The sequence below is a fragment of the Abrus precatorius genome, unplaced genomic scaffold (genome assembly GCF_003935025.1).
Source record: "Abrus precatorius isolate BTA unplaced genomic scaffold, Abrus_2018 Scaffold1, whole genome shotgun sequence".
In the NCBI taxonomy this organism is placed as follows: domain Eukaryota; kingdom Viridiplantae; phylum Streptophyta; class Magnoliopsida; order Fabales; family Fabaceae; genus Abrus; species Abrus precatorius.
In genome coordinates, this window is record NW_020874291.1 from 315737 (window position 1) to 335010 (window position 19274).

Consider the following 19274-nt stretch of genomic DNA (forward strand, 5'->3'; position numbering starts at 1 on the left):
ATAAAATATCGTATTCGAAGTGTACAAAATAGGAGTAAGTTAGAAGGGAGAAAATGACTCCATCTCGTGAATTACCCGCCAAAGGGCCTTTCTCTCTCAGTCACTGTGTTGGGTGCGTCTCAATTCCATTCAACGCTTCAATTGCTTTTGCTGCCTTCATCTCAAGCAACCACTAAATTTTCTTTTTCAAAAACGAATTAATTAAATTTAAGAAAATCGAAATTAAATAATGACATCATTATAATTCTTGAGCCATTCATTCCATTACCAACCAAACCGAACTACGTTAATATAATAAACACTCCGTCACGTTCCCTTCACCTTCCTCTTTTCCTTCTTCTTCTTCGTTATATCGTTTCAGTTGGTATTTTCGTAAATATCACGAAGTTTGAATTTCCCCAATTTCTAGGGTTTCACTTCCAGAAACCCTATTTTGTTGCCTTCCCTCCAATTCTTCCTCCTAATTTCGCTTGGTTTAAGGTCTGCATGCTTCTTCCAATTTTCTTTTTTCTTTTTCTCTGTAAACTGAAGGGAATTTGGTGAACAAAATTATCCAAGAAAAAAAATTAGTGATTGAATATGCTTGTTTGATTTTAACGGTTCTTGATTCTTGGCTTGTTCATTCAATTTACTTCTTGTTTATTTAATTTTTTGGGGGGAACTCGGTTTAAAGTTCCAGTGTTCAATTTTCAACACTTGAGTTTTGCATTTCTGTTGCTGGTTGGTTACGTACTGCTATTATCAAATTTGGGCTTCAATTGTGATGAGCTGGGTGAGGAATGGAACTGAGTTCTTTGTTTGACATCTTAAACCAGAAGAATTTATTTCAATTAAGAAATTAACAGAATAGTGTGATTTCATGGTGTCAAAGCAGACAATGCCTGTGTTTTATTAAAGATTTTCTTATTTGACTCTGAGGTACAATAAAACATTTGCATGTGACAGGATTGTTACAGCGGTTAAGCATTCTCTCACTTAGCTTCAAAGGAGTTCCTAGGCCACAGTTTCAGCTGTTTCTGAATTTGAATATATATATAGATCGAGATATAAACATTCTTTTTTTTGGTCTTTGGGGTTACGGTAACATTTGGCGGTTAACTTTTAAATGCTTGGTGGTTAAGTAAATTTTCTTAATAGGATTTTATTTTTTATTATTATTAAAAAGAGTTTGCATTGTGAACAGGTTACCATTTTTCTTGAGGAACTTATTTTTATGCATCTTTCACCGAGTATAATTCAATTGTAAAGCATGCAATGATCATGGAGAACTTTAGACTTTTATAATGAATTTGGAAAGTTAGGAGTTCACGTGTTTGACTGTGGCACCATTGCATTTGTTGAAACATTACTCTTTGAATCCATGGTCGTGGTTGGAAGGGGGATATGTCGCTTAAGTCTAGTGGCCTAAAATAGATGGGTATTTGTTTCATTTGCTAATACCTTTTTTCATTGAGGCTATCATTGTTTGAGTAAGATGAGAATAAGGAGGTGGAAATTTTGAAATGAAAATCACTTCTTGCTTGCCTGTTCAAAAAAAATAAGGGAAAGCTGAAAAATGGAGTGCAACTTACGACAAATTCTGGCCTCTCCTATAGAAAGAAAGTGAATTAAAAGTGATTTCCCAATTCCCATTCTCTACCAAGCACCAGAGAATGAAAGTCAAAACCCTTTCCATTTAACTCCATTTTTACTCCCCTCCTCGTTTTCTGCATATTTGAATAAGCATTGTCTAAATCAAGTTCATCTGACTATGTTGTTTCCTTTCATCATTTATTGAATTTTACTTTACATCACCCATTATTTTATTATCGTTTATATGATATAGCATCATCTGTAGTAAATGGATCTTATGAAGACTATAATTTACTAATGGCGTCTGTTGTGTGTTGTGAATTAAACCAGTGAATACATGTCATTAGATTTCACTGTGTTAAGACTTAAGATGAATAAACTAAATACATAATATGCAGATGAGAATATGTATCTCCTCCTTCCAACCTGATGAAAATAACAAGAATGTTAAATAAGTTCTTGATGCACAGTTCTTACATCAATATCTTTTGCCAGTTCCCTCTTATCCATCCAGTTCATCATGTCAAGTTTGGAGGAGCCACTTGGCCTTGACAAGTTGCCTAGCATGAGTACCATAGATAGAATCCAGAGGTTCTCGTCTGGTGCTTGCCGTCCTACAGTAGATAATTTGGGCATGGGATGCTGCTGGATTGATGGAAGAAGTTGCAGTACATCAAACAGCTGCGAGTGAGTCAAATATTGCAAAATACTATAAGTCAACACTTCTGCATTTATTTATTTATTTATCATTTAAGCTCTTTTTAGTCCTCTTTTAGATTTCTTCCGCATTTGGCATAATTATTTAACCTATTTCTGCTCCATATCCATAACATTACCTTAAGTTTATCTTGGTTGCAGTGAAGATGATGAAGAGTATACAGCAGAGACATTCCCGTGGAAAAGGCAAACGAGGGACATGTCTCGAGGTGGCTCTTTCAGTCAAAAGGCTGCGACCTTTGGGAGGAACTCGATGAAATTTGGAATGATTGATAATTCATTTGGCACATCAGATCACCATTATAGTGCAAAGAGCAATAACAAAAACATACAGGATGTGGCATATAAGGTAATGCAATGGCTGAAGTACTTTTTGTCTTAGGATTTCTTTCCAGCTACTAAATTTGTCATCTCTGTCTCTTTTTGTGTTTTCATTTTAAATTTATGTTGTTCATTTTATGCTTTCAGTAGTTGGTTGGTTTTATCATATTTCTTTGGCTGGTAAGTAATATACATACAATTTTTAATGCAGTTTATGAAAGGTATACCAAAATTTGTAAAGATAGTTGAAGTTGGTCCAAGGGATGGATTACAAAATGAGAAGAACATTGTGCCAACAGCTGTAAAGATTGAATTGATTCATAGATTAGCATCGTCAGGGTTATGTGTCATTGAGGCCACTAGTTTTGTATCTCCCAAATGGGTCCCACAGGTATAATGGCTTTAGCATATTTATTTAACTTGATATTGAGAAGAATGATTGTTGTGGTAAACTTCCTCTGAGGTGCATTTATGTGAAATGAGTTCTAGCTGAATATCCTTTCTGAACTAACTTATTTTTGGTGTGATTTGAGTTTTACCCACTTGAATGTCATTCTGTTTCTGTATCTTCCAGTTGGCAGATGCAAAGGATGTAATGCAAGCAGTTCATAACCTGGGAGGCATCAGATTGCCAGTTCTGACTCCTAATTTAAAGGTGCAAATAACTGGAACAACTATAAATGGGCAGATTTTCATTCAGATGTCTGATCTGTTACATTTATAGGGTTTTGAAGCTGCTATTGCAGCTGGGGCTCGAGAAGTAGCTGTTTTTGCATCAGCTTCTGAATCATTCTCAAAATCAAACATTAATTGTAGTATTGAAGAGAGCCTTGCTCGCTATCGTGCTGTTACCCGTGCTGCTAAAGAGCTCTCAATTCCTGTTCGAGGGTATGCTTTTTGTTTTTCCTTCATTATTCTAATCATCCATCCATACTCCACTTCAATATCTTTTTAAATGTGCATTTATGCATGAGAGAAAGCATTTTATTCTGTTTTTCATTTTGATATTTTCTGAAGGATTTGCATTTATTTTCCTTCAATTTCGTTTTTATTCTGGGGGTGGGGGGTAGTACTGGATAATTAATTGAACAATTTGTCTTACATTGATTGATATGCTACATGTTCTGTTCCAGGGCATCTATGTAATCAGTTTTCTATATTTTCTTCTCCATTGCTTTCTATATATTACTTTTTAAACCTGTGATACAATACAACCAATATTGATGTTCAAGCAGAGGTAAGTTTTGAAAGACAGAAATTTATCTATGCAAATTTTAACCCAAATATTTATAAATTTATTTATAGACTAAACTAGTACCAATACTTATGAAGCAAACAAAATTTTTTAATGATATTAACTTTATACATACCAAACATTAAATAACTTTATATGTGAACAAAGTATTTAGTTAATAAGTCAATTAAAATGATGTTGAATTAAAAGCAAATAGTTTAGTCAAATAAGGTGAACATAATATTATAAGTTTTTTTTGTACACTATATTTCACTCACCTATTTAATTATGTTTATTTTAATCTTGTTTCTCTGTCTGTCTTGACAATTAATTGTATGCAAAAAAGAAAAAGAAAATCTAAAAAGTTGTTCAAGATTAAATAATGTTTGTTAAAAAATAAATATAGAAATCAGCAAAATATTAGAAGATTCCATAAAATTTATGTACAAGGGAATGGAAAGTTTGTATGCACACATCCACATGCATTGTTGAACTGAATAATAGTAGTAGGGATGCTGTATTAGGAATTGTTTAAATGGTAGATTCCCTCCCTTCACCATTGATTGGTGGCATTGTTGTCATTTTAACATCATTTTTCTTCCCCGATCATTATTCTTATTGCTGTCCCATAAGATCCTAAATTTTATGAAATATCTCTCAATCTCTGACTTTTAACATTTGTATTTGTATTGATATTTTGATATTATTTTGTTTAAGTAAGTTAATTTTTGGTATCAGTGAAGACCCTTCTTGGTGTACATTAAAAAGGCAACCAGGTCAAGGTCTAAAATTTAGACATGAAAATCCCATTTGTGTTGTTGATAGCGTAAAATTTTATTAACACAGAATTTATGTTTCTGTTCTGCTTATTCCTGTCAGTTTCTCTGTATTCAAATTTCATAGGTATGTATCATGTGTTGTTGGATGCCCAGAGGAGGGGCCAATTCCTCCATCAAAAGTGGCATATGTAGCTAAAGAACTATATGATATGGGTTGCTTTGAAATCTCCCTCGGGGACACAATTGGAGTTGGGACACCAGGTAATGAGTTGGATGCCTCTCTTTCTGAAAAAATTTAAGCTATCCTGGTCCAGTATTTCTGGTTACTTACTCTTATTTTGTGATGATAAGGTTCTTTATTCTTGTAAAGGTTCTTCTGAGTATGAACATGATAAGGTAGGGGTGTCTTTAGTGCTCTGTTTTTCATTTTGGTCTGAAGACTCAGAACAGCCACCATCAATCATGATGAAGATTTCAAATCTTTATGGATATTCTGCTACAATTTGCTAAGTTATTTGTCCTTAGTTATAGGAATAGAGTTTGATAATATCCTGTGGTGCTTTGGCATATTGCTTAACTTACATCACCACATTTTTCATTGGATCTCACATTTAACTGCTGATTTTTCAAAAATTATTTTTACTTCTGTATGTTCAATTTCAGACTTTCTTCCATAATGATGTAAAAGCTCATTGTATCTTTGATTCTGAGAAGTGTGCTTTTGTCCCTTATGTTAATTTGTTCAATTACCCAAGCCCCATAAATTTATTCTGTGGAGTATATAATTCCATCCTTTTTGGAAAACTAATTATAACTGTAAACTAGAACTTCATTGAGACATTTCATCGGTTATTCATCCATATCTTCTACATTTTCTTCTTTTTCCATTCTAAGACAACAAACATGTTGCCTTTCCTACTTTCCTACTCTCCCTCCTTGTCCAAAAGAAAATCTGGCCATGCAGTAAGTTGTCAAGCACAATTACTCATGCCTGTTGCACGCAGAACATATCCTTTATTTTTGAACTTTCTATATAATTGTCTAATCTTTAGTATCAAAAACATTTGTTTGTAATTTATACCTCTATCTGTGTTGTTTTGTTATGAGTTTTAAACTCTTCACGTTTTGGAGGCATCTAACATATCGATTCTATTTCCTGATTACTTTCTGCATCCTGTTTTCTTTATGCTTATTTATTGATTCTTGAACCTCAGTCCTCACTGCTAATCAAATTCTTTTCTTTAACTAAAGGGAGACTGTTTTCCAATGTTTGTTGTGCTTAACAGTAAAGTAAATAATGTCAGTTCTTGAGGGATGAAAATTGCACTATGTGCTTTGTCTCTGTAATATAAATATTCTTTAAACGTTTTCTATTGGTTACTCACATATGCTCTTTGTACTTATTTTGTTTTCTGTTCATTCTGTTGTGATCAGGAACTGTAGTTCCCATGCTTCTGGCTGTAATGGCTGTTGTACCAGTAGAGAAACTTGCTGTCCACTTCCATGACACTTATGGGCAATCACTTTCAAATATTCTTGTGTCCCTCCAAGTACGTCAACAAACTATTGCTTGAACTTCTGATTTGCTTGTTTATTGATTCAGTTTGTTGAGCTTTTATACACGTGATAAAAGTTCTAAACTGGTTTACTAACTAACCATTGAACAAATATAATTAACACTCTTTACCATATATGAACAGTTTATTTTCTTCCTTAGGCTTTGTTTGAGAGTTTTAATGGAGGGCCAAGGGAAAGGTTTGAGGTGTAAGAGAGGAGAGGGGAAGGAAGAAAGGAGGGTTAACAAAACATCCTCTAATTTGGAGAACTTAAAAACATGAGTTTAGCAAGGTTTTGGGAGGGTTTATAAAAATCCTCTCTCATTTAAAACTTTCAAACAAGGGTTTCTATCAAATAAGTCTTCCCCTTCTCTTCCTTCCCCCTCCACTCCAAAAAAATAAGAAATTAACTCCCAAACAAAGCCTTAGAATTTAGATTTGTATAAACATGTTTAAACATGGCCTGTATTTTATCTTTGTTGTAATGGGCCTTGTTGATTTGTGTCTAAACAGATGGGAATTAGTGCAGTGGATTCTTCAGTTGCCGGTCTAGGTGGCTGTCCATATGCTAAGGGAGCTTCAGGAAATGTAGCTACTGAAGATGTTGTGTACATGCTGAATGGACTTGGTGTGAAAACCAATGTTGATCTTGGAAAGCTCATGTTAACTGGGGACTTCATCAGCAAGCATTTGGGGCGCCCATCTGGCTCGAAGACTGCCATTGCATTTACCCGAGTCACAGCTGATGCTTCCAAGATATGATAACATTGTACCATACAAAATTATATTTAGATGCTTCATGCAATGCCAGGAAATTATATGTTTCATCTTTTTATCCCCCTATAATTATAAAAGAGGAATAAAATGCCCACTCACGTGATAGTTGGGAAGGAAGAAGTAACGCATGTAATCTGCCAATAGTAAGTGCAAGCTTTTCATTTGAGTGTAAGCTTGCAATTTTTATCTAAAATTGTTTATTTTCCTGTCTCACATCATGCGTTCATTGTGTATGGTGTTTAGTTATACTATGTATGACCCTATTAGAATTCTGAAAAGATCAAAGAAAACAAGATAACCAAAATTATTTTAACCCTGTTATGTGTTAACCTAATTTTGACCGTCTCTGCTTTTCATTTATTTGTATGTTGGTGGACGGTTACTTGTCGTGGAAAAGTGATTGTCCAGCTAACTTTCATTGACTTAAAGTAGTTTGTTGGCTGCTATGTATGGTTTGGAGCAAAAGGATTCACGTTTGAATTGCCAAATGCGTTTTCGTAAGTGTGAATTTACTTTTGGCCGCTCAATGTGCTTGTTATATTTTAACTAGATAAGTGGTATATTGTTGCTGGAAAATTAAGTTATGGTATACACTGTAGAAAAATTCTTAATCTGAATGCTCTTTTTTGTAATACTTGTACGCAAATTTCACCAACACAAGCTAGACAATTGCTGTCGCATTGCCGCAAAAGTAACTCTAAGTAAAATCAAATTTACAAATTAAGTAAATTAGGATCAAATTGAGACATATATTCAATAGTGCTTGGGTTAGTAAGCAAAATTTTTGAATAATTTTGATTTTGTAAAATTGATTTTAGTTAAAACAGATTTTTATTCTAAATTATGGGATTCTTTAACATGAGAAAATATTTCTAGTATGGGACTAACTTTTTTGTGGGAATTGTTTTATATACATACAAGACTTATACTTGGATCTTGTTTAAGGGTAATTATATCTTATTTGAACCAACTACCCACCGGTTAAAACTGAATTTGTAGGGGAATAATTTGTTTAGAAAAAAAATTTCTAAAGAAAATTGTAATACATTTCAATGTAAAATTCTTATTCCCACATGCTATCAGATACTAGTAATGAGTCTTTAATCATCATTGTTATTGTCATTTGGGAATCAGCATCAGGATTGCTTTCTAAAATTAGACCCCTCACGTATGCCTATTTATTTAAGAAATCTATCTAAAGCTTGAGGTAATGTTTATTTTAAGAGATCCATGGCTAAGACGAAAACCAGGCCATCCATTTTCTTTCTCTCTTTCTTTCTTTTTATTGCCATAAAGTTACACATATAGAATCAAAAGAAAGGGAAGCGTGGGAATGAGAATAAGTCTAGAATCACAAGCCTTGACAACTTTCAAGTTGAAGCATGAGCCACGACTTTGACCAGTAAAAAAAGGGAACCAAAAGCAATCAGCAAAGTCAGAAAAAGACATGGATTAATTTATTTTGCTTGTGCAACAATTTATTTTCTGGCACTAATGATAGCCCTTGTGGACTCGCCAAATAATCTGATGAGAAATGTTAAAACACTCTCAAATCATTTAGTTAAAATTTATTAAAAATTATAAAAATCACTTAGATTTTACTCAATTTAATATTTCTCATCATATTTTTATAGTTTTCAATAAATTTCAGTCAATAATTAAGTTTATTCTCAGTACTCCTTGTAGTTTGATTCTTTTTTCAATCAGCTTGCTCACAGTCAAAGGTTCAAAGTGGATTAACTCCTTAAGAAAATGATCACTTAGCTCCCTTCACAACCTCAACTTTGATGGGGTGGGTGCCCCTCATCATGATGATGATTTCCCTTTTATAATGCCAAAAATTTAAGTTTTGTGAGTGTCATACATCTGTATAACAGGCACAGTAAGCATTGATGAAAACAGAAGTGCATGATGACATTTAAGGGTGTTTCACATGTTATAGATATTTTGTTTCCATCTTAAGATATGCATTATATTTAACAGGATACATGCAGTGTTGCAGGAAGCTATCTAGGACATAATCACCCAATGACACAAACTTGGAATTCACTTTCCAAAAAGAATAAAAGTACTTATAATATAACACTGCATCTTCTTTATATGCACACACATAATACATCTCAATTTGTATTGATGTTAAAGTTGCTTCACCTACTTTTATTTATTTATGTATTTATTTTGGTTTCTTTTACACTCAAACAAAGTCACTTGTGCAGTTGTGCCAGGTGTACATAGTCGTGCAATAGCTGTTAGTGTACCAATGCAGGGGAATACATTGTTACTTAAGCTGCATTTGTTTAATATGCTAACAAAATTAGTGATAAAATGTCAATCTTGGTAGAGTAGTTAGATAATCACTTCCTATTTTCCCATTTAATGATTATAGACATTCATGCAACTACAGGTAAATGAAGATACTTGTTATAAAAACATGTCACCACATTGCAAAAATAAATAAATAAATAAATAAATAAAGGCATTAATGAATGAAAAGCATGTAATCTACAAAAGTAGATTTTTTCAATATATTATACCAAGTTTAAAGGTTATAAATCTAAGAGGGCCCTTCAATGGGATGGGGAGAAAATAAATTAAAAACTTTCCAGAACCTAAAGCAATGAGCTTTTTCATTTGTGTAAAGTGAATGAAGACAACATCATTCTTTGTTAGGAAAAGATCCATGTATTCGTTGTCCACATTTGCATGGCCCATTTGTCAAATCCCCACCTGTTTGATCAAATTCATTTTTTCCCCCTCTAGTTAAACTTTATACCCTACAGAAAAGCAGCATATTTTGTTTTCTTGGGAGCAAACGCTATACTTCTATGCTAGAATGAGTCTAATTAATGTGGATTCAACATTCCTAAATTGAAGAGATATATCAAGTAAGAAAATAAAAGTGTAACTGTGATAAATTTAAATTGACTTATGTTTACAAAAAAACTATTCAAAATAATGACAAATTCTTTTTTTTTCACTTTTACATCTATTTTAGATGAACAAATCCTTATGATACATGCACCTAATTAAAGAGAATTGTCATCAATGATTACTCACATGAAATTATAACAGCTGACATTAACATTAGCATTATTTGATGTCATCCAAGCACCCAATTACTATGAAGCCTAAAACCCTGTTTAGCAGTTGACCAACCTTCTGGTTTGCATAATCTCTTTGAAACTTGCACCTTACGTTTGTATATGACCAACCCAATTACCTCTGTTTTCTTGTATATTGATACTAAAACACTAATTCCCTTTTCATCTTGGAGATTCCACCTCACAAAATTTATTCTATAGATCAAAACCTTTGGAGCTAAGACAGATGAAGACTATTCATATTCAAATGAACTATTTGCTGTCATGTTCTAAGGAATACATCTTTGCGAGTTTTTTAATCTCAACGAAGATGAATTAATTACCTTTAACTAGATTGAATAAATAAATTTCATTGTAAAACGTCAAGGAAATTACAGATTGAAAATGAATAAAACTTAGATACAATACCTTACTTGATTTTTAAAGTGTTCTTTAATTAAAATTTAAGCTTTACTTTGATAATTAATATAATAAGGTCAGGATTAAAGGTCGACATTAATTTTTAAGATAAAATGTTAATTTTAATTATATAACGTCATTAAAAGCGGTTAAGATACAATAGGTAAGTTAGATAAACAGAGTTATTCAAAGGGTCTCTTTTTTTTCTCTCAAGCAGTAAGTATATGTATGCATCATGGGTGAATTCATAGCAGCATCACCCTCACCTTGCCAATAGATGCAAGAAAGATCCTCTTCCACTCCCTGCTTTCTCTCTCTCTGGTTCATTGTTGTTTCCCAAGTAAAAAAAGTGGCTCTGAAATCTGCATCCAAACAAAGTCTGCACCATATTTATTTGCAATAAAGCACCAACCCCTATGCATATTGACTCACCCCTCATTGACCATCCTCATTTTCAGAGCTCAGACATCAAGGTTACACCACATCCAATTAAAAAACAGACAATTCCCAAACATGTCTTGGCCAAAAACAACTACTGAATGAAAAGGGTGCCAAAAGGAGGCAAAAGGAAACTACATCAGATCTCATTGTATCACCTCCTTCAAACAAACAACAACACCTTTCTCTCTGCTTCCTTTTCTCAGGGTATGTTTGGTTACCCCTTTTGAATCAGATCCAAAAAGAAAAACTTGTTTTGATTTTGTTCTTTATGGACTTTTGAGCCTTGAGAGTTGAGACCATGAGACTTACGGGTCGCGCTTGTTTCTCTCTACTACTGTTGCTTCTATTGCTGTTCCAAAGCTTCTTTACTACTACTGCTACTGAGTATGCAAAATTTCAAAACTTTGAAACTGGGTCTGTGTCAAAGCGTAGTCCTATTCAAGCCAAACAAGGTTTTAGACAGAATTCAGGTGAAGGTGGTAGCGAAGGAGTTCTGGGTGGTGATGAAAAAAGGAAAATCTACACAGGTCCTAATCCTTTGCATAACAGATAAGTGGAACATTTATTTAGAGCTTTTGATCTTTTCTTCTTTGTTTCAAGCTCTCTTATGTACATATTTATCTTCTTTTTTTCCATTTTCTTTTCGGGAGTTTTCCGCTTCTTCATATATGTTCCTATGAGTATTTTTCAATGATTCTCACATGTCCATAAGAATGTAGCTTTTAGTTACAAGTAACAACCCAAGATTTAAGAAAACAATTTTGACTTTTGAGCAATTTGTTTAGACTAATGTTTTTCCTTTGTCATATCCAATAAATGGGAAGATGCGATAGAACTGAAGACGTGTATGGTGTATCAATCATTTCTCAGCCATTAATGGTGTCCTTGTTGAAGTGACTGCTTAACATCTATAATAAAAATTTCCTTGTTTTTTCAAATATTTTCGTGCAATTCTACGTGGAATTTGGATTTATGCAAAAAGAGTGTACAATTTTACATGCTACCGGTTATTTGTTCAGCAGAAAATCTGTTAATCGTGATCTCATGTTTTAGAATCACATTAAAGCATAAGCTATATTTATAACGTATTTGGTTTTATGTCAAATTTTTTCAAATGTAAATTCATTTCAAATTGATGTTATGCATTTTATCGTGATCTCATGAATTTCTTAAACATGTTTAGAATTACGTTTACAAAGATATAAATCTATGCATTCAACCTAAGTTTAAAAATTGAATTTAAACACACAATTTAATCGAAGGGTAACCTTATTTTACTACGACGTTGTAGTACATGAATCTTGATGCTGTAACTAATCTCGTACCTCGATGCTCGATGAAATTGACAAAGAATAAGCGTCATGTAACTTGAAGGGAAATTGTGTTCCTATGATAAATTTGTATTTTATTTTTAATAATATTCTACTATACAATACGAAGACTCCTTGCATGAAATTTGACGTTTTTAAACAGTATTCAAATAGGGAAATAGAAAAAAAAAAGAAGGAAAAGTATAATATAAAGTATATAGTGTGATAAAGAAAATAAACAAAGCAATATTATAAAAAATGATATTAATAATATAACACTTAATTTATTGAACCGTGTGTTGACCAAAAATGTATAAAATATTCAACTGAACTGGCCAACAACTTTGAGTCGTCTATTAAATGTTGGCAAAAGTACTTTTCATTTTGATCTTCGTTCCAAAGGAACATTTTGTTTCGTTATCATCTGAAATCGTTGAACAATAAATTGAATTTATGTGTTTGATTCTCGATTTAGGTTTGAGAATACAATAGCAAAACAATAAACAATTATTAACAGCATTTAAAATGTTAAATTGATCATTTCTTGTATCAATCTTTTTAATTGCATAGACGTAGTTGTGGCTTCTTTATTATGTATCCAAAGAGTTTTATGGTTTATGACAGTATAACTACCCTAGTACTACACCTACTACCTTAGAAGAACGTACTCAAAGGCCCATTAGTCTTGGCACAAGCACAATAACTGATATCAGTGAAGAGAAATCTAAAAGAAATATTCAAGCTCCTATCCGTTTGAAGGATTACATTCGCTATTAGCCACGTGTAGAGCCACCTCTGACAATAGGATCAATTCTGTTATTTTGTATGAAGTTTAATGATCCATAATCTTCTTTTACGTTATTGCTTTTTTGTTATAGTATATATAAGGCACTCTTATAGTATGTATGGAGGTATGCAAAAATGAATTAAGAATATTCTCTCTCACTATCTTCTTCTCTTCCCTCTGTATACCCCTTTCATTGGTGCTTTCATTAAGCTCCTTTCTCCCCTTCCATGGCTGACCATTATGCAGCTCTTCTCAACATCTAACGTCAACTCGAGCAACTCCTCCTCTTCCATGCAAATTTCTCCAATACACTTCATAAATTAGCCCAACGCACCTCCCACCTTGAAAACAAAGAAACCATCACACCCATCACCAACACCCCATCTCTCACAAAACCCTTTCGTTTTGACCTTCATAACTTCGATGGATCTGATGCCTTGGGGTGGATTTTCAAAATCATCGTTTTTTCGATTATCACCAAACTCCATTAGAGCAACGCACCCAGATTGCTTTGTTCTATTTGGAGGGACCAGCTCTAGCTTGGTATCAATGGATATTCAACAACGGTCTCCTCACATCGTGGGAGTCCTTCCTTAGAGCACTTGAACTTCGTTTTGTCCCTTCCAAGTTCGATGACCTGATAGCCACTTTGTGTAAGTTGTCTCAAACTCAATCCTTGGATGAATACCTCTCTGAGTTTGAAACAATTTCCAACCGCATATCTGGTTATCCCACCAGTTTTTACATGAGCTGTTTCACCTCTGGTCTCAAACCCAATCTACGTCGTGAGGTGTTAGCTTCACAACCCACTGACCTTCCCCAAGCGATTGTCTTTGCAATGGTCAAATAACTAAACTATACATTATCATTAACCATAATACATAATAAACTCTATCTAAATTTTCAAACGATTTGGTCATTTACCATTATTTTATAAATGAATATATAAACCAAACAAACCAATAAATATATAATAAAAAATTATATTGTTGTAAAGTTCATGTGTTCAATGATCAATTTATAATTTGCATGTGACATTGTGTGAAGTGTGAGAAGTAGAATAAGTTAAAATTATACATCATATAAAAATTAAACTCCTGCAAACAAAAAATAGAAATATTAGTAAAATAAAGATTGAAATAAGAATAAAGTAAGCTTTTACAATTTAAATTCATATTTATTAAAAAAATACCAATCACCAAACAAGAGAGGAAACTAAGTGTTGAAGTCACAAGAATCCCATACACTTATATTACATTGTAAACAAAAAATATTGAAATTAGTAAATGAAAATAGTCTTACCTAAAAATAAATCAAGAAAGAAATATTCACTAACCCAAAAGAGAAATAATGATTATGTTCTCATTAATACATTGGAGTATGATCAATATCAAACTTTACAATTTTCATCCTTGCAAGTAGAGAAAATTAATACACATTAGCATGAATTAACTTTTAATGAAAATAAATAAAAAGGAAAAGAAAACAGACCACCCACAAAAGATAGTAGTTAGTTGAAATTAACAATTACATGAGTTGGATGTTAGATTTCTATCAATCTATCATAAAGCACAAATGAGTAATAACACAATTGCTACAAGAAAACATAAGGCATTTAAATTACAAACTAAAAAACAATTAAAATATAATAAAGTAGGTAGGATAGTAGAAACCTAACTCAAAAAAATGTAAGCTAAGTGCTGAACAAAATCCAAAAAAAAGGTCTTTGCGTGTCAATGACCCCCCAAAATACACTCACATATACAAAATGGTCATTTGTTGTCAATGATCCTCAAAAAATATATGAACTGCAAAATAAAAAGAAAAATAATTCATTTCATTATCAATAATTAATAATTACATTGTAAAATTATTTAAACAACTTAAAGAGATTTGTACAACAATTTATATGTTATGCTTATGATGCAGCAGGTGGTGTAGCTGTAGATGTAGTTGCTACTCTAGCTACAATTTATGGTCTCTCTGTTTGCCTCATTGCTGATTTTTTTTCTCTTCATTTCTTGGCAAAGTTTAGACAAATAAACACAAACACATTCCCTCTCCCTTCACCTGCTTTCCAAGGCCGTCAACCCCATCACCACCAACCCTACGCAACCATTAAAACCAATTCCCCCTTTCTTGCCCACCCCCACATCCAAAATACCCATAAAGAAGCTCACAGAAGCAGAAATGCAAGCTCGTAGAGAAAAAAACCTTTGTTGTAACTATGATGAACGTTACCACCACAGCCACCGGTGTAAGACCCAATTTCTCTTGCTCGTCTCACAGGAACCCCCCGATACACCTGACCCAAGTGATGACACAGATTCAGATCCACCAGACGACTCAAACCTAGAGGCTGGGCTCATAAGCCTACACGTATTCTCGGGCCAATGGACCCCACGTATATTCTGTCTCACAGGATCTATTAAAGGCTATGCGGTCCAGATCTTCGTGGACAGCGGGGCAACTCATAATTTCATCTAGCAACGAGTTGCTCAGTTCCTTCAGTTGCCTCAATAGCCCACTCACTCACCTCTTTGTGTTATGGTTGGCAACGAAGATTTCCTTCCATGCTCCACCATTTGCTCAAATACCACCATAATATTATCTTCTCTAAATTTTTTGGTGAATCTCTATCCTTTGGAACTCTCGGGTACTGATATTGTTTTGGGAGTGCAATGGTTAACCCAAATCAGCCCGTTTGTAATGGACTAGATAGGCCCATTTATGAAATTTATGTGGGACGGCCATTTGATGGAACTAAAAGGAGAAACAAGCCCAAATCCCACACCTATTTCAGTCAAACAACTAAAGAGACTACATAACACTCACCGAGTTAAGGCCTTATTCCAATTGACCCTAGCGCCAAACCCAGTACACCTTGATACCCCCACTACTCTAAACACATTAACCTTACAAAAGCGCACCACACATTCAGACATACCCTCTTCCTCCATTCCTGAGTTACAAGATCTTCTTACCAAATACTCCTCCATTTTTGAACCACCAACTTCACTCCCACCTTCTCGACCAACAGACCACCCAATCACCCTATTACCCAATACACCTTCAATATTCGTTCGCACATATAGATACCCCCACTTCCAAAAACAAGAAATTGAACATCAGGTCTAAAAAATGCTTGATTCTGATTTCATAAAACCCAGCACTAGTCCCTTCTCATCCACGGTGCTCCTTGTGAAGAAAAAGGACGACGCATGGCATTTTTGCGTAGATTATCGCGCACTAAACACTGTCACTTACAACGATTTATCATCGTCTTCTTCAACGATATACTCGTCTACAGCCTGACCCTTGATGCTCACATATCCATTTAGAAACAACATTTCAATTGCTGATGGATAACTGTTTCTAGCTGAAAGGTTTGAAGTGTTCAATAGGGCAACAATCCATTCATTATATCGAGCACATTGTCTCGAGTTCGAGCGTACAACTCGACCCTTCAAAAATACAAGCTATATTGGATTGGCCTTTGCCGCTTCAGTCAAATCCGTCTGCGAATTCCTTGGATTAACTGGAACCGTCGCTTTGTGAAAGGATATGCATCTATTACATCCCCTCTTACAAACCTCCTAAAAAATGACAATTTCTTGTGGTCAGAAGAAGCATCCATGTCCTTTTATGCACTAAAAAATGCTCTCACAAATGTACCGGTCTTGGCAATTCCTCAATTCAACCATGTTTTCAAAATCCAAATTGATGCATCAGGTTCCGGCATAGGAGTAGTACTTTCACAGCAAGGTCACCCAATAGCTTACTTCAGCAAACAATTTTGTCCTAAACTAAAAAATTCCTCTACATACATACGAGAATTATGTGTCATCACCTCTATTGTCCATAAATGAAGACAATACTTATTGGGCCGCCATTTCGTCATACAAACAGATCAGCAATCAATCCGAGAGCTGATGACTCAAATAGTTTTGACACTGGATCAATAAACTCATTTATCCAAGCTCTTGGGTTTTAATTTTGAAATACAATATAGGCCCAAAAAATCCAATAACGCAGCAGATGCCCTCTCTCGCTTACCATCAGAGGACACTTTTCTAGTCCTCACAGTAACTCAATTGGCTTTCCTCGATGACCTTAGAGTTGCCCTCAATTCAAATCAAGAATTTCTTGACCTCAAATACAAACTCTCCACCTTTCCAACAGAGTTTCCCAACTTCTCAGCCCACAAGGAGTTCATCTTGTATAAAGGAAGGTTATGGCTTCCCTCATCTTGTACTTACATTCCTTTATTACTAAATGAATTTCATTCCAAGCTAATTTTTACTGGGATACTATGAGGAAAGATGTTCACACTTTTATGTCACAATGCCCTACATGTCAACAGACAAAAATACCCACCTAGAAAACACTAGGACTTCTACAACTGATTCCCCCTCCTATTATGTAACGCCCTAAATTTTGGTAATATTAATTATTGTTATTTATATAAATCTAAATGCATATATGTGCATGTGTTGATTTACTTGATAATGATGTTTATGTGTATTAAGTTTATGGATGCGTGTATTGTGTATATGCATTACTAGATAGGGCTAAAATAGGTTAAGTGCTTAAGTACACGGCGTGATACTGGATTATTCTTGCTGCAGCTAGAGGATTCTCATTGTAGTGAGAGGGCCCTGGGAGGAAGGACTGAAACTGTCACATTCTTGCTATAGCGAGAGAACGACAGTTTGGGGTGCATTTCTGGATGCAGTCTCGCTGTAGTGAGATTCTGTAGAAACCAGAGTGCAGTTTTCTCTGATTTTTTTGCTGTAGCGAGAGGGCGTGTCGCTGCAGAGTGTCGTAACCTAAAAAGTGCCTAAGTGTAGGGTGTAATTCTGGGTTGTTCTCGTTGCAGCGAGAAGACCCTGGGAGGAAGGACTGGAACTGTCACCTTCTTGCTGTAGCAAGAAAGTGACAGTTTGGAGTGTATTTCTGAGTACAGTCTCGCTATAGCGAGAGGGTCTCGCTGTAGCGAGATTCTGCAAAAATTAAGGTACAATTTCGTCTGATATTTTCGCTGTAGCGAGAGGGCGTGTCGCTGCAGCGAGGCGAAAGTGTCGCAATCAGAAAAGGATTTAAAGGGGGTTAGGGTTCGAGAAGGGTTATTTCTCCCTCTCCCTTCGAATTCCCTTCGATCCTCTCATACCCAAAGCTGTATTCCACCGATTAATTGCCTCAAAAGTTGTTCGGGAGCTTGATTGAAGGTTGAATCTGCGTGGAGAACGCTTGGAGGCCGAAATCTGTGTAGGGAGCATGTCCGTGGTTGAATCCGAGTGTGGGTCTTCAATCCATGTAAGGGGAGACTCTACCCTATCTCAATGTGTTATAATTCTTGTGTGTTTTGTTGATTAATGCAATGTGGCTGAGATAGGGAGTAGAAATTGTGTGTTGAATGGAAATTGGTGAATTAATGATATTGTGAATGAATGAAGGCTATGTGCCGTATATTGTGGATAAAACGTGGGTTATGTGCCGAGTACTGTAAATTGAATATAGGCTATGTGCCGTGTGTAAGCATGAATATTGCGTGTGTGAATGAAATGTATGTGAATGAGAAGTGTAGCGCTGTTGTAATGTGCTGCGAATGGTTCATCGATACACTGGGGATGTGGAAGATGAGGACAGTAAAAATACCTTGGGGAGGAGAGAGTGGTGGTGACACCGACTGCGGAACGGGTGCACCACGGGTCACACACTCTCTTCTTGACTAGACCTTTGCCCAATATCTTTATTGAGCGACCCGTAACTGCTCATGTGGTATCTGTGAGGCTGGGGTAACCAGCGACCATTCATGGTGTAAATCTGTGATCATAGTGTCACAGTGAGTGTGGCTAGCATGCATATGCATGGGTTTGTGTATTGTACTTATGGATGTGAAATGATACCAATGTCGTTAGTGCATCGGTGTTAAATTGACATGAGATGTGTGATAATGCTGCCTGTGACTGTATTTGTTTAATGTATTGAAAATTAGTTAGAGGCGAGACTCTATGCTTGATTGTGGTTTGGTAGTGTAGAGTACTTACCCTTACGTTCATTTTTCAAGTAATCAAGACGATCAGTACCAGACTCAGTGAAGGGGTGGATGGAACTGCTATAGGACTTAGGATATTATTTTGGAAAAATCTTGTATTTTAATAAGTCCTGTAACAACTGTTTGACGTAATTTGTAACCCCTTTTCTTTATTTGAAATGTTTGATGAAACTTGTATTACAAATAAAAGTTTTATTATTTCAAAAATTTGCGAAATTCGTT

General features: G+C 34.8%; 1 protein-coding gene across 6 annotated transcripts; it reads left to right on the forward strand.

The window, feature by feature from the left end:
* Positions 1-196: 196 nt before the first annotated feature.
* LOC113855609 (hydroxymethylglutaryl-CoA lyase, mitochondrial-like) lies at positions 197-7438 on the forward strand. Of its 6 annotated transcripts, XM_027487243.1 has the most exons (10): positions 197-480; positions 1549-1602; positions 2068-2259; positions 2431-2638; positions 2822-3001; positions 3185-3265; positions 3335-3498; positions 4724-4884; positions 6058-6173; positions 6693-7256. In XM_027487243.1, exons 2-10 carry the CDS (start codon positions 1556-1558, stop codon positions 6939-6941), a joined length of 1398 nt encoding a protein of 465 aa, XP_027343044.1. In that variant the 5' UTR covers positions 197-480; positions 1549-1555; the 3' UTR covers positions 6942-7256. The 6 variants fall into 6 exon arrangements, with proteins under 6 accessions (XP_027343044.1, XP_027343056.1, XP_027343060.1 ...); XM_027487255.1 differs by lacking the exon at positions 1549-1602 and having other exon boundaries at positions 198-480; positions 6693-7255; XM_027487259.1 differs by lacking the exon at positions 1549-1602 and having other exon boundaries at positions 320-480; positions 4748-4884; positions 6693-7438.
* Positions 7439-19274: the final 11836 nt, after the last annotated feature.

What these genes read in the sequence shown, in the direction of transcription:
- LOC113855609 (XM_027487243.1), top strand. Translation starts at nt 1,556, where the DNA reads ATGGAGTGCAACTTACGACAAATTCTGGCCTCTCCTATAGAAAGAAA. An exon ending in AGTACATCAAACAGCTGCGA is followed by an intron (nt 2,260 to 2,430) that starts GTGAGTCAAATA and finishes TCTTGGTTGCAG; the next exon opens with TGAAGATGATGAAGAGTATA. An exon ending in CTCTCAATTCCTGTTCGAGG is followed by an intron (nt 3,499 to 4,723) that starts GTATGCTTTTTG and finishes TATTCCTGTCAG; the next exon opens with TTTCTCTGTATTCAAATTTC.